The 22,133-nt window shown below is 50.6% G+C and overlaps 1 protein-coding gene across 3 annotated transcripts in view; it reads left to right on the top strand.

Moving 5' to 3' along the window:
• Positions 1-22,133, top strand: part of OPHN1 (oligophrenin 1) — a 55,606-nt gene that overhangs the window by 21,614 nt on the left and 11,859 nt on the right. For all 3 annotated transcript variants that reach the window (XM_068697457.1, XM_068697456.1, XM_068697458.1), the window contains 14 exons: positions 747-818; positions 6,847-6,948; positions 7,145-7,255; positions 7,746-7,850; positions 8,891-9,020; positions 10,747-10,847; positions 12,285-12,376; positions 12,510-12,588; positions 13,907-13,940; positions 15,487-15,549; positions 16,239-16,313; positions 18,668-18,752; positions 19,070-19,128; positions 20,900-21,005. In XM_068697457.1, coding sequence (XP_068553558.1) covers positions 747-818; positions 6,847-6,948; positions 7,145-7,255; positions 7,746-7,850; positions 8,891-9,020; positions 10,747-10,847; positions 12,285-12,376; positions 12,510-12,588; positions 13,907-13,940; positions 15,487-15,549; positions 16,239-16,313; positions 18,668-18,752; positions 19,070-19,128; positions 20,900-21,005 — 1,214 coding nt within the window. The remainder of the gene's footprint in view (positions 1-746; positions 819-6,846; positions 6,949-7,144; positions 7,256-7,745; positions 7,851-8,890; positions 9,021-10,746; positions 10,848-12,284; positions 12,377-12,509; positions 12,589-13,906; positions 13,941-15,486; positions 15,550-16,238; positions 16,314-18,667; positions 18,753-19,069; positions 19,129-20,899; positions 21,006-22,133) is intronic.

A 22,133-nucleotide genomic window follows, 5' to 3' on the forward strand; every position in this document is an offset into this window, starting at 1 on the left:
CTCCATCCCTTCCTCCCGAGCAGGCAGGGCAGGGCAGCTTGCTGTGGGCTGGGACCCAGCTGAGCTGACAAGTCCCCGGAGCGTTTTGAGGATCTATCTGTCCTGTTCCATGCCTCCGAGAGATAAACAAGCAGCTGGGCCTCCTTGGGGCTGCTCCGAGTTAGTGCTCGCACACAGCCGGCCTGCCTCCAGCACGCGGCTCTCCTCGGGCAGCCGCCCTGTCCCAGGAGGAGGGGTGGCCGGCACCTCTGGAGGGCTCGTCCTGCCGGGGTCTCTGCACAGCACCAGGTCACAGACCCGGGGGCTCCCCCACAGGGTCCTGGTGTGGCTGTGGGGGCGGCAGGAGCAAAGCCTTGGCCGCGTGCCTGCTGCGGGGCGCAGATGGGGCTGCGGGGTCCCCAGGGGATTTCAGAGGTTGGTCCCGGGGATTTCGGGGGAGTAGCACGGCACTTAGGGCAGGGAGGTCTGGCTCAGCGTGCAGCACAGATGGCAGGCTGGGGGAAGCCCCTGCAGTTAATTGCCAGAGGTCCCCAAAGCCTCTTGTGCTGTGATTCAAGTTTTCTGTGCATTGCGAGTGGGAAGAAGTGGATACAGAGGTTAAGTGACTTCACCTGTGAACAGAGGAGTTTGTATTCAGAGACATGTAAAAAGTTCTGGGAGTTCTTGGCTCCCAGCCCCGTGCAGCCTCTGTTTAGGAGAAAATGAATCTGTGTCCTGTAATTAAAGTGTTTTTCTCCGCACTTCAGGTACAAAATGCTAGTGATTTGCTGATCAAACCCTTGGAAAATTTTCGGAAGGAGCAAATAGGGTTCACCAAGGTAAGACTTATTAATTTCTTTTACATTTGAACAGATTTGTTTTCTACTGCTGTGTTATTCCTTTTTCCTCCCGGCTTTTATTGTTTTAAAATTGTTGTACTACATGTGGGCTTCGTGCTTTCAGAAACTTCCCTCACGCTGGAGTTCAGCTGCTGGAGTGTCTGCGCTGTGACTTTTAGTCTGATTTTTCAATCATAAGAGGCTCCAAAACCTTTTCCTGAATTCTTTGGGTTCTCATCTGGCCTAATACCAGCCCTGTCTCCGTTCCAAGCGAGGAATGCTTGTTTCAAAGAGTGATCGAGACACTCCCTGCTTCTTTCTCTTTTCTCCCCTTTGCTCATTTAACGCCACTGAGAGTAAAATACTTCCCCTGCTAAGTGTGCGTTAGGGCCGGGGCTGGGAGGGAGCGCAGCAGAGGCCAGCAATCAGAGCTTGATTATAGTCACAGGGCTTTTGTTAGGAAATATTTAAATAAAGCATCTAATGAGTCTTTCAGATGGATCAAACTTTTAAAGAAACAAACTCTGAAAAGCAAAGTCTGCACATGTTGAGCAGAAAAGATTATTTTTCCCTTGTCTGCTATCAAGAAGCCCAGGTTCCACGTTACTCGGCGGCAGCTTGAGATGGGGCTGGCTCCGAACCAGCTCAGAAATGGAGATGTTTTGGAGAACACTTGGGGCTTGGATTCTGCCCAGCCCATCTGGAGCCTTTGACGTTTTATAAATACAGGATTTAAGAAACGATACTTGATCGCCATCCTGCCCTTCAGACCCCCCCGTACAGCAGTGTTTGTACAACGCAGCCCTGCGAAGCGGCAGCAGGGTGAGCGTGGGGGGCTCACACAGCGCTGCGGGCACCTTGCGGGCATCTGCAGTGCCCAGGCACAGCCGTGGTGGGGCTGAGAAGCCTCCCCCCTGCTCTCTGCGGTACCGGAGAGCCAGCAAGTGTTTAGGGAAGCGTCACGGGGAAGAATTCACAGGGACAAGGTCAAGCTTTTCTTCCCCTTCTAGTTTATGGAACACTTAAATCAAGAGGGCAGCAGCCTGTGAATGTTAGGATGAGTGTTAAAATGCCTCTTAGGCTCTTTCTTCTTGAGCCAGCCCTCGGTGTGCAGGGTCCTCCGAGAGCTGTCCTGGGGTGGTGTGTGCACCCCAGCACCCCTGGCAGCGCGAGGGGGGCCAGGCAGGCGCAGCGCACACCGCGGATGTGGCAGGGGAGCTCGTGCCCTCTGGTTCGTTTCCCATATTTTGGCAGAGGCGCCTTCTGTGAGATGTTTTCTGTTCTCCGTGCAAGATGCTGAGGCCAGATAGGAAGAGTGTCTGAATTGGGTCTTTGTGATGACTCTGGGTGGAGAGAAGCCAGACGGTCTAAGACATCTGAGCCTGCATTAACCCATTTTCCGGGGCTGAGCGGTGTCTCTGCCAGATGCTGTGCTCAGCTCCGCTCGGGGCGGCTCTCCGGGCTCTCCCTGGGACCTCCTTCCCCAGCCGTCCTCTGCTGGCCCCAGGCCATGGGATTGTCGCTCCTGTGACTTGGTGGTAAATGTTTGTGCACAGAAACATCACAAATAAAACAGAGCATCCAGGATGCCCTGAGCTGGCACGGTTTTCAGCCCGGGCCCTGGAGCCTTGTTCTGCTCAAAATGAACCAGCAGCTGGGGAACAGCAGGAATGAAACGACGTGAGTGGTATCAGAGGGGTGCAGGCTTCAGCTGAAGGAGGGTGAGCATGGGATGGCTTCTGGTTTTATTTCACGTTAGGTCATGTTCATGGAGGGCAGACTCCGTGCTCAGCCCAATTTATGGGCTTGGTGGGTTTTGTATCCTGCCACAGGCCAGGAAAAAAAGGCCAGGTTACACCAGGTGTGTTTTTATGGAAATGTTCTTCCTATAGCCCTCAACAGCATTTTACTATTTAGAAATCATATATGTATATATATATTAACTGCTGAGGCATCATAAAAACTAGTTGAAAACTCAGGCATGGGGTATTTTTTGCACTATGAACACACTTCTCTTTTTTTTGTTTCTCTCCTCTGCCTTTGCCCAGCTGAGTGCTTGAAGCAGCAGCCGGGCACGCAGCCTGTCCCGCGCCCTCAGTTCCTCTGCGATTCCAGGCAGCAGCAGCTTGGGATTTCCCCAAACTCATCTGCAGTTTGAGCTCATTCGCTGTCTTCTTTACCTTGTGCTCACGAGCACATCGCCGTTCGTGTTTGCTGCTGGGTGTCCGTGTGGGGAGCAGTAGCTCTGTGATTTCAGCAGGATTATTGTCATCACAGAAGAGGAGCGGAGCGGGGCGGGAGATGCAGCAGCAGCAGATGCACTCAGTGTCTGCAGGCTTTTGGCAGTCAGAGTTTTTACAGGCTCTGCTCAGAGCCACCTCCTGGTTTGCTCTGCAGGGACAAGGGGGAGCCCAGCAGCACCCCGGGTGTCCTCCTGCTGCGCTCCTTCGCCCTCCGAGTCCCTGCAGCCGTGTTTGGGGTGCAGCTCCTGGCAGGCACCGTGCGGCTCCTTTAGGTGCCTTTGGTTTGGTTTCAGACAAACAGCCGTGTGAGCTGGCTCCTTGCTGCTCACCCTGCCAGGAGGGGAATCTCCAAGGATCCCAATTAGCAAGTAACTGGTTAAAGGCGAGTTCTGGCAGGGCCGTTTGTCCTTCTCACCATCCCCCAGCCCTCGCTCAGGCTGGAACCGAGCCCCCTGCAGAGGCAGCGCCCAGCACACACACAGCACTCCGCAGCACAGCTGGGTGCAGCAGCTCCAGCTGCTCCGTTCTGACTGCACCAGCATCTGCTGCAGCTCAGAGAGCAAAGCTGTCACCGAGCACCTTCCTGTGCTGATCCTGTGCTGGCTGTGTTGGGCTGCGATTGCCTGGGTGTCTTTGGGAGAGCAAATAAAAGATGGGTGGCTGCTTGGACTTGCACACTGGCAAATCTGAGCGGGAAGGTAATGCTTCCCTTTGCTGAATATTCATGACGAACTAATTTATGCTCATAGTTCCAGATTGTGCTTCAGTCTGGGTGTTGTTTTTTTCTGTTGTGTTCCTTTTTTTTTTTTTTTTTTGGCGTGCTCTGTTCAGCAGCCAACAAGCTCTTAGAAACCTTGGCTTGAAAATCAGGAGGGATTTGTAGTACATCCTTCTGCTTTTCAGTTATATGTTAATTAGCAAGAGTGCAAAATGCCTGGCAGACCTCCATTTGCATGCCCCAAATCCCGTTTCTCACTGCTCTGCTCTCCACATGGCCACAGCTGTGTGCGGACAGCCCAGGCTCCTGCTCCCTGAGCCCAGGGACGAGCTCGGGGCTCCCGGCCGGGTGCGGGCACTGCCGGAGGGGGAGGCTCCTCCTGAAGGAGCTGCTGCAGGAAAGCTCTTCCATTGCTCCCCCAGACCTCTTTGGCACACCACATCCAGCTTGGTGTTTTACGCCCGCTCCTGGCATCGCCATCCTCCATCCATGCACCGTGCTGGCAGCAGAGGGTGCGAGCTGCGGGGCTGTAACGCTGCTCTGGCCATCACGGGCTCTCGGGGCAGCTTTGCTTTGATGCCCTTCTGTGCTACCAACACCGCGGGGCTTGGGGCTGCTTGCTACAAAACTGGAGCTGAGGTTAGGTTCCTGTTTTCATTGAGCCTGCCGTGTGGTGGCACACCATTCAGGAGTGGGACTCTGCACAAAGGGTGATTTCTGCTTCGTGAGGGCTTTGTTTCTCTGGGTTTGGATTTACTCTCCCCGGCGTTAGTCACGAGGGCGTTGCTTTGTTTTGACAGCTCTTCCTGGCACCAGCTCTTCAGCTGCAGCACTTCTTACGTTAGGTTTCACCCCTGGAGGACTCTCTCCTTTGGATTTCATGGCTGGACCTCTTTATTCGGAGGCCTAAATTTGCTAACGTGGAGTTGCAGGATCCTGAAGCGCACAGGGTGGTACCAGAAGATGCACGTTGTCCTCTTCAGGGGTTTTGTCATTGCAAGATGCCTGCTGTACTCCGGGCAGTTCAAAATAAGCAGGAATATTTGAGCTGTTCCTCTGCAGGCGTTACTGCGTCTTGCTGCAGCGTCTGTCTGTGGCCATAGCAATGCACAAGGGTTAGAGACACAGGACTCGGGGGTGGGAAGTCCTCTCCTCAGGAAGGCAGCAGCAGGAACCTCGTCCGACCTTTGGCTAAGGTGCTCCTGAGGGCCTGGTGTCCACCTGCACGAGCCTGAGTGCTGGAGGCACGGTGCTCTTCCAGCAAAGCCAGAGAGCTATTGCCAGGCAGAGATCTGAGCCAGCTGTGGGGTTTGGGTGCCTTTGCCCTTTTCTAGCAGATGCTCTCCACAGTGGATAGCGTGGGGAGCTGTGTGCTGCCCACCACCATGTACAAGCTTCATGCGCTCCAGTGAACAACCCTCAAGTGCCTCCAAGTGTGTGCCCACGTGAAAGTAACGTTTCTGCTTCCACAGGGAGTACAACAGCAGCCACTGCGAGCAAAGGGCTAAGAAAACAAGCAAGGGCACCATGCTGAGCCAAAGCACCAGTGTGGGAGCCCCCCCGTGTCCCACGGTGTGTGACATCCTACTAGACTGAATAATCCATGCAAGTGGAACAGGGAAGCAAAACTTCACAAAGGAGAACTGACTGAAAAAAAAAAAAGAAAAAAAAAAAAGAAAAAGAACTTTATTTAAGAACCACAGCCTCAAACTTTGTAATCATTATTGAATTCATGAGCAAAATATCTAGTATTTAATAGTTTGCCAGGCTCCATCTGGTCTGTTTCTTGGTGGTATTGGTGTGTGTTAGCTGAAATGTTGCAAGAGAACAGCATTTCAGGGCTTCTGGGAATTAATTGTTGGAAGATATCACTAATTGCACAGTAGGCTGGGGTGTCCTAACTCTGCTTTCTGCTTGCTTGAGCTTTCAAAACCTGCCCAGGGGGTTTGGGTGTTCGTTGCACACCCCGTAGACACTAGTGCTCATCTGCTCGGACCTGGCGCTGGGGCTGCTGGCTGGAATGCCTTTATTTTGCAGAGTAACTCCCCCTCAGCAGTCACTGACAGCTCAACAGCTTATATCGGGATTCGTTAACTTGGCTCCTTCTGGTGGGTGATTCTTGATTGCACCGTGCTTTCGCAGTTGCTGTAAGGCATAAGCCAGTGGCACATCCTCAGCTCAGCTGTTCTCTGGGGTTCGTTCTCAGATTTCTCTTCTTGTTCATATCCCAGACATTCACCCCTTCGGATTTGTCAGCGTAAGCAAACCTTTGTGTTACACTGATTCCTTCCCAGAGCCTTTCTTAACAAATCAGCCCGCACCTCGTGTGTGCCTGTGTTTGGGATGTTTGTAAACGAGGTCAATCAGAACCAGACCAGCTGTAGGAAACCTCCAAGATGTGAAGTCGTCACTGTTTATTGCTGTGTTTGATCAACCACTCTGCTGGGCTGTGTGCAGACTGGGCACTACACAGTAAGAGTTGTGTAAGGTTTGACTGCAGGGTTTCTGTTCTCTGTTTCTGCCACTGCTATGGAAGAGATGATGGCTCCCCTCCCACGTATCACCCTCCAGTCTTCTGCTTTCGTTCTCATGCATTTTGGAAACACGTGATAAAAACTTAAAAAACAGAGAATTGCCAGACTCCTGATAAATCTTTTCTTATCCTGGACGTGTTTTTGGCATTAAAGTACTTACCCAGTTAATGCTGAACTATGTGAACATTGTTTAGGGAATGGCGATATGTTTTTGATGCGTTGGTGTATCTCACGTTTACTGGACATTGAAGAGATCGAGCAGGGGAACAGAACCTCTTCTGTGGGGCTTCTGCTACGGTGCTGACATGAGAAAATATTTAGAATGCCAGAGCTTGCCCTCGAAGCATATCTAAACCCAGTGTGAGGAACTACCTGGGGAAAGCAGAGCAAAGGAGAAGTGGCCTCCTGTTCTAATGGGAGCACCAGGATTTTTCCGTGGGAATGCTGAGTTGCAGAACAGATTTTGGCATTGTTGCATGTTCTTATCTGAAAGACACCGGTAACCGGTTGTGCTTCAACTCTTGCATCTACAGGAAAGGAAGAAGAAGTTTGAGAAGGATGGTGAGAAGTTTTATTCCATGCTGGATCGCCACTTGCATTTGTCTTCTAAGAAGAAGGAGTCCCAGTTACAGGAGGTGTGCATGGGGTTTTCCTCAGAGTCGAGTCCAGAAGCAACACCACCACCTGCTCTAGATTTTAAAATGTGGGGGGAAATAATCTCTTTTGTAACCAGTTGAACATAAGCATAAATCCACCTAGAGCTTGTTCAGATGGGTGGGAGCAGGAATTGGATGTGGTGCTTCAGATCAGAGTGCTTTTTTTTTCCTTCAGGCTGACCTTCAGGTTGACAAAGAGAGGCACAATTTCTTTGAGTCATCCCTCGAGTATGTGTACCAGATCCAGGAGGTACAAGAAAGCAAGAAATTCAGTATTGTGGAACCGGTAGGAACTTCCTTTTCTTTCAGCCCTTCCTGTTTGATGCTCGGATATGCTGACTCGGATAGCTGCAGGAAGGGATGAGCTCCCAGGCTGAATTCAGTCCTGGGGATTCTGGTGGTGGAGCAGGAGTTAACCTGCACACCTGGCTCGCTGCCGCTCCGCACCTTTAGCGGTGTTTGCTGGAGCACCACGAAGCCGCTGGGCACAGCCACCCGTGGGATCTCACAGCTCTCCTGGACGAGCTGTCCGCAGCCTGCCTCTGCTTCCGCAGCAGCGTCTTGCTTTTGGGGTTGTGTTTTACCAAGACAGCGTATCTGTGGGAGGGGCGTTAGAGACGCCGTGGTCAGTAACTCACGTTAAGACTTGCAGCATTCCAAAATCATAGGAAAAACGTATTTGTATATATAATTGCTGAAACCCTGCTTCCTGCTTATCTTTCCTGTGATTAGAAACTTAGAAGGAGTTTGATCTGTGTCCTGTCTCTCCTTTGCAGGTGCTGGCTTTTCTCCACAGCCTCTTCACTTACAACAACCTGACAGTTGAGCTCACGCAGGATTTCCTCCCTTACAAGCAGCAGCTTCAGCTCAGCCTGCAGAATGTACGTTCCCATCCAGCTGAAATACTTTTTTACACGTGACCTCTATTCTCATTTGTATTTAAACTCCTCTAGTAGAAAGGCTTTTCCATGCAAAACAGACTGTCCGTGTTTGCATTGTGGGAGGTGCAGAGAGAGTTATTTCCTCCTTAGTTCACACACCTTTCCTTCTCTGCTGCATACAAGCGTCTGCAGGTATGATCACGATGTTTTTCAGAAATCACAGATTCTGTCCAGAAGAGGCTGTTAAAATTGTGTCATTTAACCTTGTGCATAAACCTGAGAATTTCTTCCAATTTCACGAGGTTGAAATTGTACATGACTTCTAAAAAAGCCTACAACCTTCATGTTTGTGGTGTCAGCTTACTAAATGCTTTGGTAAGCTCCTCCTCTGACTGAGTATACTCACAGGGCATTCTCACTGTGTCCTGTTTGTTTTATCCCCAGTCTTTCATGGCTGGCCCTCATTCCAGTGCAACAACAGCCATAAGTCTATGCCAAGCCAAGTTTACTGCTGGCTCATTAATTGGTGTGAGTGGTGTTCTGTAAAAACGCCTTGAGTTTGTACCCTGCACTGACACAACTCTTTAAAAACAATTCCATGCCAAGCAGGGTAGCATGGTCTTTTGAGGAAAAATGGCCTATGTTTGTAGGAGAATGCACCTGTTACCTAAATAAGAGTGCAAAGAGGAGTTCAGGTGCTTCCTTCTCTTCCACATAGCCTTAAAAAATGCTAAGATTCCTTTCTTGTAAGAACAAAAGCGTCCTCCCAGTCATGACTCTTCATCACCATTTCCATGTTTGGTATGTTAAGCCTTGTCTCTTCAACCGTCTTTAAAAGCCCGGTGTTCTTATGGCTGTCACTTTCTTAGCTTTTTGTTTTGAGTTTTCATTTGAATTTGTGGAGTTGCTTTCATATTTTGTGCACTGGAGACATTTCTGCCAGAGCACCTGAAGTCTGAGGCTGAAATGTTGACCATTGATACCTGAGGCTTGCTCTCTGCTCTTGTGCTGATGTACCTCTTTTTATTTTCCCCCAACAGACAAGGAATCACTTTTCCAGCACACGGGAGGAGCTGGAAGACCTCAAGAAAAGGATGAAGGAAGCCCCCCTAACCTGCAAGCTACCTGGGCAGCCAACCATCGAGGGCTACCTGTACACTCAGGAGAAATGTAATGCTTTTTATCTCTATCTGTAAATGTAATGCTTTTTTATCGTCAGCCTGGGCTGCGTGGCTTGGAGCCCTGCTGGCAGGCTGTGCTCAGCTCCCAGCCTGTGGTGGTTGGGCAGCACAGGCCATGGGATGGCTGTGGCTGTGTCACACAGATGCCACCAGCCCAGTGCCTCCCAGTGCCCAGCAGTGGCTCAGGACCTAGCGGCAGCGTTAATGGCAGTGCAGCTTTCTCAGGGGTAGCACAAAGCTTTCTCCAGGCTACGCCAGCCGTGTAAGCAAGGAACTAATTGCCCTGTGCGTGAATTAGGTGAGATTTATTACTTCATGTCACTGGAGCTCTGGCAGATTGCACCTTGCCTGCCTTCTGTGAGAATGATTGTGCTGTTCTGCCCAGCTTCCTTCTCACTGATAAGCGAGTCATTTTTAGCCCACATCAGCATGTGTGGTTCCTGAGTGGTTACGGGACTGGCATTTGTACTGCACTTCTTGCTTCTTCCCATTCTGGGAGTTCCCTTCGGGATGATGTGCTGGATGCTGAATTTTTGCTGTTTGTTTTCCTGTACCAGCTCACTTCAGGTGAAATGCACGCTCGTGCAGCAAGTCAGCACTCCTGGTGCTGGTTTCGCAGAGGGCTGTGGGCTTCAATCCCCACCTTCTCTCCAGTGTCTTCTCTCCCAGCTCCCAACACTGGTATTTGAGTGTGTCTGACTAAATCAGTTTGTGCGTTAGAAAGATGCCATCTCCTGTGCTGCGTGCCTTTTACCTAGTGGCTCAGACAGGCAACGTCTGAATGCCTGTGAGCAGAGCTGAAGTGTTAACCAGAGCTGAAGGCTGACCTGCTGGCAGCAGCAGTTGTCCTGTGCTGAACTCAGTCAGACTCAGTCTCTTACAAACACTTGTTGGTCATGCAAGCATGAGCACGCGAGGGACAGAAGCCTGCATACTGAGCTGTGGCCTCTGAGTCTACAGCTACCTTATTTTGTAAGAAGTTATTTTTTTGGGTTATATATACAAATGTATTTATATGTGTGTTTACCCTGTGTTCAAGAGAAAACACATACACAGTAATTTTAGACCACAAACAAATTTTGCACATTCCTGCATCCCAATGACTATTTGCTGCCTTTATTTATTTTTCCCGTACAAGTGGAGTATAAAAAGAAAAACTTCAACTTAAAAGTGAAATTGCAAAAGATGCATCAATTCAAGTATTTCATATAATGGGGTTCAGGTAAGACAACAAAGAAAAGTGGCAGCAAGTCCTAGTGTGAAGGAAATAGGAACTGAAGGTGTTTTAAAAGTGCCATTGTCTTCACTGCCAACTTTTTGTTGACAGACAAAAATAGTGGTCTCCATGTGAAGCAAGCATTTGAGACACGTAGGATCCTGCTCGTGTAGGTCTTGGCTGGACTGTGCCGCACCAGTCTGGCTTGCAGCCAGAGCCCCACAAACCTCCTTTCACCAGCAGCTTTCCGGAGGGCACTGCAGGCAGCAGCTGCCCCGTGCTCCTTCTCCTCCATCCCACACCCCCCAGCATGGAGCTGATGGGGATGGGGGTGTCCCCCTGTGCCCCTGGGGGTGCTCCCACTCGCTCCTGTCCCTCCTGGGGCTGGGACCCTGCACGGGTTGCGCTGTCCCTTCCCCGGGGAGGCACAGACCCGCGGGAGGTGCCAGGTCAGACTGGAGCACTGCTGCTGACTCCTGCTTCCCACGTGTTTCTGCAGGGGCGCTGGGCATCTCCTGGGTGAAGTACTACTGCCAGTATGAAAAGGAGGCAAAAACCTTAAGGATGACCCCCATGGACCAGAAGCCTGGAGCTAAGCAAGTGAGTGAGTTCCCTGGAGGGATATCTGCAGACTTGCGAAGTTTTTCCTTCAGTTGGTCTGAAACCACTGAAACCTGGTTCTGAAACCACATCCAGAGCAGAGCAGCCCCGTTGTAGGAAGGGTGACTGGGGGACCTGGTACAAAATACTTTGTTTTTCACCAGTGTGTCTGGGAGTTCCCCGCAGTTCCTCCGTGTGCTAGGGAAGGGGCAGGACACAGCCTTGGATGAGACCATGGCTCAGAGCATACAAACGGAGTCCAGCTGAGTCCCCCCGCCCACCTCTGCCATGGAACAGCGTCCCCCGGGGACCTGCAAGTCAGGCGTGCTGTTCTCCAGTTTCTGATCTCATGCTCTGTGTTCTTTGGCAGCCCTCTGCACAGCGCAGCAGTAAAATAAAATGTGTTTTTTGGAAGCCCTTGGCAGAGGGCAAAGAAATGTCCAAAATATTGACTGAAGAGATCTGTCATCATCTGTGCTGTAAACATGTTTATTAAAGCCTTTTAATGCAGGTAGGGGCCCGTCAAAATTTAGATCAGCATCTTCCCAAACTCTTGCAGTCTGGTAATTTGCACCTTCAGGGCACAGCTGGCCACACAACTTCAAATGCCCAGTGACAAAGAGTGCTCTGAAACAAACCAACCAACAAAACCGAACAGCGAGCACGCACAGCTCAGCCAGGAGTTCATCAGCACCCTGCGTAAACCCAGCGCAGCCCTGGGGCAGGCCGCCGTGCCCTGCTGCTGGGTGCCCTGGGCCTGTGGGAGCCGCTTTGCCCAGAGCTCCCGTGGGCTCCGGCAGCGAGGAGTTCCTGCAGGGTCCTGGAGGTCTCATGAACGTGCCATAAACTGCCTCCTGCTTGCCCCTGCTGTAAACAAGAGGGCCGATAAAGCACAGGGCCAAGGCCCAGCCCTTTCATCTGAGCAGGTCTACGCTAGACTTGGTCAGTGAGCAGTTTTTTTATGTGGTGTTTTGTGTAAAGCTGTTTGGGCCGTGAATGCTGTGGATAATTAATAGCCCTCCTTAATCCCAATAAAAACTAGGATCCAATGCAGTCAGACAACAGACATGCTCTGAAAGGACAGGTGAGTCCTTCATAAGGCTTGTTTGAAGCAAGGTTTATGCCCCGCGGAAGCACAGTGCTTGTTACTGAGATACTTAGCACTCCTCTGCAGGAAAATCCCATGAAATCGAGAACATTTTGTTACTGCAGAGGGGAAACCTGGTTTACAGAGCCTGTGATCGTGGTCTTAGCTGCAGCTTTGTCGAGTGGTGGGAAGGGCCATCTGTGCTCGTGGCACCGGAGCCGCCTGATGCAGCCCTGCCATGTGTCTCGATGGGCAGCAGCACGCTAGGCTGCAGGCTGAGGGGGCTGAGAAACCTTAAATCTTCTCCCACGTTTCTTTCCTCTAAACTTGGTTTTAATTTTCTTTCCTAGAGCACCTTAGATCTGACACTGAAGTCCTGTGTAAGGAGAAAGACGGACTCCATAGACAAAAGGTTTTGTTTCGACATTGAAACTAATGAGAGGTGAGATGCTTAGTGTTAAAATGGCCTCCAGAAAGATAAGCCCTGCAAAAAGGGATGAAATCGATCTCTGCTGTTTATTAAAAAATAATTTTTGCTTCGTTTTCCTGTCTGCCCCCGGGCAAACTCTGCCTAGGTCAGGGACCATCACGCTGCAAGCGCTCTCGGAAGCTAATCGAAGGCTGTGGATGGAAGCCATGGACGGAAAAGAGCCAGTAAGTAGTCAAGCAGCGTTACGTAGCTGTGGATTTGCAGTCAGGCAGTGTCCTCTGCTGGTGGGTCTTGAGGAGGATCAATAAAGCAACCTATGGAAAGCTCGTTTCTACAGGGATCGCTTGGCTGCTGTTGCTTTTGTGTAACTGAGGGCATCAGTTCAGCTACTACACGTCTGTAATTGGATTTCATGCTATCTGTTCTCCACAGCTTGCAGCGGGGATGCTGGTTTTCCCCTCTTTAATCTTTGGTACATTTTTCTACTTATCTGTAACTGCCAGAGTTCCTAAAATCCATGGCCTTACAGAGTTTGAAAGAATCGATATTTCAGTTAAAACTCCCTCTTAGATCTGCATGGCAGCATTTTTTTGTTTATACCTGCTCTGAGCAGTGTTTATAAAGTCTGCTGCGAGCAGCCACCCTGCGCAACTGCTCGCCAGTGCTCCTGTGGCTGTTGTTATTTCCTTCCTTTAATGTGAGCAAAGCACAGATTCCTACATTTTACAGAATTTCCTGTAAACAGACAGCGTGATGGGCAGTATGGGAAAACACATTTCCTGGTTTCCCCTCGCCTTTTGAGAGCAGCCTTCCCCAAAGTGCTCCTGGTGAGAGCATTGGCTGCACTCGCTGACTTGCTGCTGGGTGGAGTAGCTCAGGGCTCGCACTGCTGATGTATTACGGAGATCTGGGGGCAGAGAGATGGAACATGGGCACCTTCAACAACACCTTTTTCCCTGCTGATCTAAAGAGAAAACAGTTTGGAATAATAGGGAGGGTCGATGTGCTCACAGCAGACAGCCATTTGCTTATGGCAGGTACTTGCTCAGTTTCCATGATGTGTTACTACCTATAAAAGATCCTTGATTTTCCATCAAGAATGGCACCTACTGTTTATTCTTTATTAAAAAAAAAAAAAAAGTGTTTTGTGTGGGGTGAAGAAGGAATGTCTTTGACATTTTAAGTATATTTTTTTATAAAGAAGAAAAAAAAAAGGAAAAAAAGAAAAAACCTGTGTGCCAGACTGTCCAGCTGTCATTTTTGCAGGGTACCTAAAGGACAAATGAAAGTCCTTGTTCAGTTTTTGGGTAACCCCTTTCCTAGAAACAGTTGCTCCAGTGAAATTTAGGAAGTCCGCAAGCTTGTCTATTGCATAGATAATGTAAGCTTGCTTAACTATAAAAGTACTTTATTTGGGATGTTGTCTTGCTCTTTGTGATTGGCTTTGGATGATTTATGGGGTGCTGCGTTTTCCTTTGAAAAGTGTCAAGTCACGGTGCATTATGTTTTTGTTTCTTCCTCCACCCCCTCCCCTTTTTTCAGATCTACCACAGTCCCATCACGAAGCAGGAAGAAAGTGAGTCATTTCTGTTTCTGTTCCTCTGATGTGCGGCCGGGCAGAGCATTTCATTGCAGATACACTCACCTTGCGTTTCTGCAGCCTGGCTGTGTAACGTGCAGGACAGCAGTGTAATTTCTTTCATCAGGGTGCCTGATACCAAGGCCAGATAAGAGTGAGCTGCCACTGATAAAAGTTACTGATTGCAATGTGCAGATTTGATATGGCAAGGGCCAGAGGTAGAGTCCAATTTGCATCTCTCCACCCCAAAGTAATAGAGAAGGTCTGTGAGAGAAGTTGAGGATGTTTCACATAAAGGTACCAGCAGGCGATCAGAGGCAGCGTGGGGTTGGTTCCTGGAGCTCCCCACCACACAGGCGGCGTGGCTGGATGCAAATGTGGTGCAAATGTGTCTGCTTCTTCCAGGGAAAAGCTGTTTTCTTTAAAGCATGCAAGCAAACATGCACCAAGTATTGGCTTTTCTACAGGAGATTTTAAATAAATCTCACTGTGTATTAACAGAAAAAATACATATATATATATAATTAAAATATATTATATTTAAGTCTAAATGTAAGGCATGTTTTACATTCACTTCCAGATGCTAACTCAAAGTCAATATTTTCAACCAAAATTTAGTTTGAAACCCTGCTAACGTGGTATGGATTTTTGGACTATAAAAATTTGAATGTGGAGTTTTCAACTAAAATTCCAAATTCTAGAAGGCTTTTCCCAGCCAGCTGGATTACACAAATAAGTCTTTCAAGGAAGTTTGTCTCCCAGTCTCCTCTGTGAATTAAAGAAAATGGAGAGCTCTCTCCCGCTTGGTGTCTGCAACAAGTCTGTATTTAGCACAGTCGTTTAGGGGAGGTTCGGTATAAATGTTTGCGCTGAGCAGAAAGGTGTCTCACAGCACAACTTGGACAATCCTTCCAGATGTCCTGGAAAATTAGCAGAAGTAGAAAAGTTGAAATACATCTATAAAAAGTGGTAACTTTCTGCCTCCTTCACGATGCCTGTAAGATAGGCATAAACAATGTCTGTGATTAATCAGCTGGAACAAAAACCTGTGTTCTTCTTTACTCAGGCAGCAGGTAAAGCTGTGCGGTTTTTATTTTTTTTTGTTTGTTTTTTTTTAATTTAATCAAGTAGATAAGTAGAAATTACGTGATCCTATGATGTGGAAGAGATTTAACTGCAGATTTTGCAGTGCTCTGGAAATGATTAATCAAGTCATTATCAGACACAAATTCACATGTGGCAGGGCTCTGATTCACACTTCTTTTATTAAAGACAGAAAGGGGGCAGGGGGAGACGCTGCAGCTCAACATAAATCCAAAAAAACTCGAGAGCATATGAAACTAATAATTGCTTGCTGAGATGTAAAGACCGCCTGTGTGTCCGTGGAAGCACGTATGCGGTGCAGCTGGAGCCAGCAGCCCGATGCCCGCATGGGGCTGGAGCGCTGCGTGGCGGCTGTGCCCGGCCCCTGCCCTGCAGTTTTCTGTGAGTAACCGCGTGCCGGTGCCCCGGCAGCTAACACTGCTTCCCTTCTTTGAAACAGTGGAGTTGAACGAGGTCGGCTTCAAGTTTGTGCGGAAGTGCATCAACGCGGTAGAAACGAAAGGTGAGGTGCCCGCAGCCCTCCTGGCGTGTCCCCGTTCCCGTCACCCTGCAGCGTGTGCCATTATCCACAGCATAGCGGGGTTAGCTGACAGGCAGTCCTGCTTAATTGCCTAGAGAACATGTGCTAAAAGAGCAGAAATAAGGCATTATTTGGCGTATTGTCATACCAAGTTCCAGGTAGGACTGAATTTTCGCCTTTGTGGTGTTTTCATTCCCCAGTTTCTCTGGCTCAGAGGAAGGTGCCCACCAGGCTGCAGGCAAACAGCAGTGGAAGCGCTCTGTGTGCTGGGTTAGAGGCAGGGTTTAGCTGCACTAAAGAATTGCTCGGGCCCGTTAGGCAGAAGGGCAGGACAGAAGCGGGGCAGGGGACTACACCTCCCCGTATGGGCTCTCACCAAACCCGCAGCCTGTCCGAGCAGGACAAATTGCTCCCTAACATCTGAGTCTCCGGGCTGCACGGAGAGGTGGTGGTGCTGGCGTGTCCAAGCCCTGGGGGATGCAGCCAGCCCTGTCCGGGTCCCAGGGGCTGGGAGAGGGGCAGAGGGGGGGTACCGACCCCACAGGGCTGGGTAATGCGGGGTGCCGGGACGGGGTGGCCGTGCAGCTCCCCAGCAGGCTGTCGCTCCGCCAGATGGTGCTTTCGGACAGCCCTCTGCAAGGACGGCTCTAACTCTGCTCTGTTGTGCTTAGGGATCTCCACAGAGGGCGTCTACCGAACGGTTGGCAGCAACATCCAGGTGCAGAAGTTGCTGAACGCCTTTTTTGGTAAGAATGAATTATTCCGTGCGGTTAGGCTGTTATATTTTTATATTGTTTGAGAAGGGTGAAGAGGATCGGCTTTCACAACGCGATGAGGCTGCGGCACACCCTTCCCTGCTTTTCTGAGCTTTTTTCTGCCTCCCACCCTGTCCTCTCTCCCTTCCCACCGCCTTTTGCTGCTGGCTCAACTCGTATTTCAGGCTGTGGGAGCAGCGGGGAGCTGAAGGCAGGCGGTGACCCCGGAGCTGTGGGGACGAGCCTTCTCCCACCCTCTGCTAAAAATACTCCGGCATTTTGGCATCACGTGCCGGGGTGTGCTCCGCTGCAGCCCCAGGAGCGGGACGAGGGCCAGCAGGGATGAGCCCTCGCTGCTGCTCCGCGCCTCCACGTGGCGCAGGCTGGCCAGCATCACCCCGCAGCCAAGCAGCAGCAGCAGCATTTGGGGCCCACCTGGCCGTCCCGGCTCCGTTTCCTTTGTGAAAGCCAATGCCCGAATCCTTATTCAGGCAGCAGGGATGAGAACAGGGTGGGAGGTTAGCCCGCGTTAATTAGCAGCATGGTCCCAAGGATCTTGGTGTTCAGACAGCACTGCTGCCAGGGGACGTGCCCCGCCAGCGCCGTGCCTCAGGAGCTGCTTGTCTGCAGAGGTGCCGGCGGTGCCAGCCCTGCAGCAGCCCAGGAGGGGGAACCTGGGGTCCCTTTCCCTCACCCCACGGTGGTGGGGACACATATCGTACCTTAGCAGCGAGGCCATTCACCTGGGTTAGGGTTTTTGCTCAGAAGGGCTGAAATTATTCTTCATAAAGGTCAGATTGAGCCAGCGAGAGCTTTTGCAACATCCTAAGCAGACAGGCAGCTGTGAAGGCTTTCTGAGGACTGGAGGTGGCAGACGTGTGACAGACCCAGCGCTTCCATCTCCTCGCAGCACCCACGATGCCAGCAGAGCCCCAGGTGCCTGCCACGGCCCGAGCCCAGCGTACCTGGGAGGGACTGGTTCTCCCCACAGACCAGTCGGTGTACGTGCTGCTGGGGCAAGCCTTTCTGCACTGAGTCCTGCGCTTCATACGAGCGTGTTAGGTACTGGGTAGTCCTTATGCAAGAAGTGGGAACAGCACAGGGCTCAGCAGCGTCCTTCTGTGCCCCCCCAGACAGGGACGCAGCCGAAGCCATCACTCCTGTCCCTGCAGGGTGAGGGCCAGTGGCCACACCGCCTTGCGGGCCCCAGGGTCTCGGGCACCCACAGCCAAGCCCCTGTGGCCGGCTGCTGGAGGGGGCTAGAGCAAAAAGTACATTTCCATTGGTGTCTGCATGCCTCGGGCATGCGCCAGCTTCCCTCAGCTCCCTGTGCGGACATCTGATGTCAATGTAGTACTCCGAGGCTGTTCCTGCTCTTACCATTGTTGCTGTTCATTACATGGGCTGGTTTGTGCTGACATGGAGCTGTACCCGATTCCCACGGAGCCACTTCAGCTATCCAGTTACGCTTGCCTGATGACTAATTACTTAGCCTAAGTTTTTATTGCTTCTTGATTCTCACCCTCCCTGCGAGCAGCTCTGTGTTTTTCCCTTCTGAACCCCAGCTGTGAGTGGCTTTTCGTTTTATTTAATATTCATCACTCTGGTTGACCACTTGCTACCCCACTGCGTACAAACTCACAACGCAAAGTCCAACAGCACTGAGCAGAAAAAACTGCCGCAGAACAATTTCTTCCTGAACTTGAGTAAGGAGGTCGGTTTTCTGTCCCCAGTCCTCTTTCTTTCTTAAAATCAGTATGCAGTTTGTTTCCTCAGTCCAGCTGACCCCCCTCTTCCACCCATGTCCTTCACTCCATCGTTCTGCAGAGACGATGGGTTGGTCAGGGGCAGGCAGGAGCAAAGCGCGATTCCACCCAGCTCTGCTTCCTTCTGCATGCCCCTCCTCTCTCTGCAGCAAGAGGGGCTGCTTCCAGAGCAGCCTTAAGGGTGTTGCTGGGAGGGAGGGGATGGAGCTGGAAAGTTGGATTATGTTGGGTATGAGAAGACTTACCATGGATCTGCTAGGATGTATGGTTTCTGCCAGTTTTGACTGCACTGGGAAAAAACAAACTAGAGAAAACAAACTAGCCTTGCTGACTGTTAAAATACTGCCTTTGCTTCTTCCTTTGCTCCTGGTTAGCACCACTCTCTTCACCCTGAGTAACAGCCTTTCTGAAATACTGGTGCCAGTACTGCTGTTCTGCTTTCCCCCCTTGTGAGAATGAGCAGCTTTCTTCACGTGCTGCTCTAGCTTTGTCTCTCTCAAGTGGGTACCCTCCCGGAGGGCTTGCTTTTGTTAACAACCTCAAAATGAGTCTTATTTTAAAGCCGTTTTGTTCCTCCAGATCCAAAATGTCCAGGGGATGTAGATCTCCAGAGCAGCGACTGGGACATCAAGACGATTACCAGCTCGCTGAAGTTTTATCTCAGGTAACGGGGCGGGCAGAGCAGCCTGGGGCTGGCCGGGTGGGAAGTGGGGAGCGCTGCCAGGTGGGAACATCTGCCTGCTGCAACCGGAGACAAAGCAGCGAAGGCTTTGGGAAGGGAAATGGATCTTTTTCCTTTTCTTCTCATGAGAAGTATGCCTGTTGTAGAAGTGCCACGTCCTGCAATGCCATCTGGGGGTGATGCTGTGGGGAACTGGTGGGCTGGGGGCCAGCAGGTTTGCCCACCGTTTTGCTTTGCGATCGGTTGTGAGCAGGTCACGGTGGCCTCGCAGAGCTCAGTTTTCTCTCTGGTTGTTGCAGGAACCTGTCGGAACCTGTCATGACGTACAAGCTCCACAAAGAGTTGGTCCTGGCTGCCAGTAAGTCCTGCTGCTGCCCTGGTGGTGGCCCCAAGCCCTCACCTGGTGGAAGGAGCTTCCTTTCGCCTGGTGCTGATCACGCTGCTGGGCACGGAGCCTGTTTGGGGTTTGCCCCACAGCTGCATTCCCCTGCCACGCAGCCCTCCCTGTGTCCCAGCTGGTCCCGGGGCTCGTGGTGCTCCCTGGGGCAGCGGAGCCGTGTGAGCCCCCTGGGAGGAGCAGCAGCACAAGGGGTGGCAGAGGACCTGGGGGGCAAAACCACACCGTAACAGTCAGTTATACCACGAGCCACAGGACTGGAAGAGTACGTGCCTGGTTTTGCCATACTCAGAGCAAATGCATGTTAAAATCACTTGAAAAAGCTTTGCTAGGCTGTACCAGGGTTATCTGGCCACTTGCTAATGTAGAAACAGGAGCGACCCTCTCTTCTGGGTGCATAATTTTAAGGCAAGATGATGAAGGTATTTCTTCCCTTCTTTTCTTTGCTATTGCAGCATGTTTCCCTGTAGCAGGGCTGCATGCTTTCCGAGGGCCTGGGGGCCAGGGGTTGTCAGCTAACCTGAAAAGTGTCCCAGAAGAGTTGTTTCTCAAAAGTATTGGTGTATTTATTTTAAAGCTTGTGAGGGAATGTGATGTGCTGTTGCCAAGCTGAGTTAGGTGGTCCCTTTGGGTCATGAAATCTGTCCCGGGATGCTGAGTCCAAAGAATCTACTGGTACATGGAACGCATTTCTCTCCTGCACCTCTTGGGGCTGAGTCGCAGCCAATATTAACAGAGATCAGCCAAGTAACACGGGCAAACCATCGTGGCATAGCCGGTGCTAAAGCAGCCAGTCCGCAGCTGTGCTGCCATAATGGCCATTTCAAATGAGCCATAATAGATCCGAACTGGCTGCGTCCTCAGGCTGCCGAGAGCCAGCACGCTGAGGTGTAGAGCATGGGCTGCAGGGAGTTAGTCATCTGCCTCAGCATGAGAGTGCTGGCATTTGGAGATTCGTGGCACACGTGGAAGCATTTTGGATGAAAGAATCCTTCGCACCCCCATGTCTCCTGGAAGTCAACAGGAGGCAAGGAAAGATCCCCGCCTCCCCTTGCTTTGGACCCTAGGAGAATTAATAACACTTGTTCTTTCTTGCAAAGAAAATTTTCCACCACCCACTGGTTGTGCTCAAGCCCAAGATTTATTAGTTTTAGTACTGATTACACCAATGATGGCTGGGTATTTGCGAAACCATAATCCTTTCCTTACACTCCTTCAGAAACTTGCACCATGAAGCTTCCCAGCCACCAAAATCCCACACTATTCTTCTCACACTGAGTATTTTATTGTTTCTCGATTATTTATGCTTCTTTAAGTGACCTCCTTGGGTCAGGGACTCCATTTTTTTCCGGCGGTGCATTTTGCTGTGCCGTTTGGCATTTCAGCTCTCCAGGCTGGTAAGAGCAGCAGCCGGGCTGCGCGGTTCCCAGGTGTGCTGCGCTGCGGGGCCGGCGAGGGGCAGGAGCCGGCCGTACCCAGCCTGTGTCCCTGTGCTGAGAGGGAGTCTGGCCCCGAGCTCCCTTTCAAGTTTCTTTCCTCCTCTTTCCACTTCACTTTGTTTCCCACAGTGATTGCCCTGTTGCTATGTAATCTCCTTTTCCTTCTGCTTCCCATCATTGGGTTTGGCCAGCCAGCCTACGGAACAGCTCCCACAGATTTTGTTTGGCTTTACCTTTCTTTCATCTATTTACTTTAAAAGGCACAAACTTTTCTTTGTGTTACTTCTCCCCAGAATCTGAGAACCTGGACTACAGGCTGGGAGCCATTCACGCTCTGGTCTATAAACTACCTGACAAGAACAGAGAGATGTTGGAGCTCCTCATACGACACCTAGTCAAGTAAGCAGATGTTTTTCTCTAAAGCCAAAGTAAAAGGAATGACAGAACCAAGAGAACAGGCATTTTTTTGTGGCAGGTTTGTAAAATCATATCCACCACTGCCCCCCTAGGAATTTCCATTCTGACTGCACAAATGGTGTGATTATCCGTGCTGCCCGCTGCATCAAGTGATGCTTCTCTTTCTACTTGCCGCTTTCACCTCCTTCTGACAAGCACGAAGCAGGGAATAATTCTAAAATGAAAATACTGTCTGAGAGAGCAGAGCCATAAACTTGTCGCCTCCCAGTCCAATTAACAAGAACGTTAGGTCTGGGGTTCAGGAACAGCTGTAAGACCCATGCCCCCAGGCTGAATGTGAAGCACGCTTTGGTTTTATCTCCAGCTCAGTGGACTGAGCCCTTAGGGCAGCACGAAGCCGTGAATGTACAGATGTGTAGGCAGTGGGTGCTTGGGGGTGCTGGGCAGCACCTCTTCCACTCTTGAACTCAGAGAACTTCCAGCCCTTGCACTCAAAGCTGAGCGCTTGGCCCTCGGTGCCGTGCCCTCTCTTTTGGGGTGAGGAAGTCTGTGCGATCCAGCTAGGACCTGCTGCCAGCCTTCCATGCACGCATCTATGTGGTTTTTAGAAACCTCTCTGCTGGAGTGGCAGAATTGAGAGTGTCTGGCTTACGGGCTGATGAGGCTAATGCTGGTTTTGTGGTCATTATGTTTATTCCTTAAAGTGTTTACACTGAAGTTATGTTCCCTGCCCCCTTTATGCTGTCAGAAGCCTCTCTGGCAGCAGAGCTACAGTGCAAAGGCAGAATTCATTAAATTTCAGCGTAAGTCTCTCTCTCCTTTGGTCCTCAGAGTAGGATGTGGAACACGTAGGATGTGAAACGTGTAGGATGAGAATGTGCAGTGTCCACCTATGTGGTTAGTGTTCAGGCAATAATTTGTGCTGCTCCACAGGCTTGTGTGTTGCTTCAAATCTTGAAAGCTGCTGAACAGAGAGAGTTCTGCTCTTTGGAAACTGATGCTCTCAGAAAAAGATGCTGTGGAGATTTATTGCAATCCTCCAAAGATGTCAGAATCTTTAAGGTTGGAAAAGACCTTCAAGATATTTGGTCCAACCATCACCTTACTGCC

The sequence above is a fragment of the Anas acuta genome, chromosome 13 (assembly GCF_963932015.1).
Source record: "Anas acuta chromosome 13, bAnaAcu1.1, whole genome shotgun sequence".
NCBI lineage: Eukaryota > Metazoa > Chordata > Aves > Anseriformes > Anatidae > Anas > Anas acuta.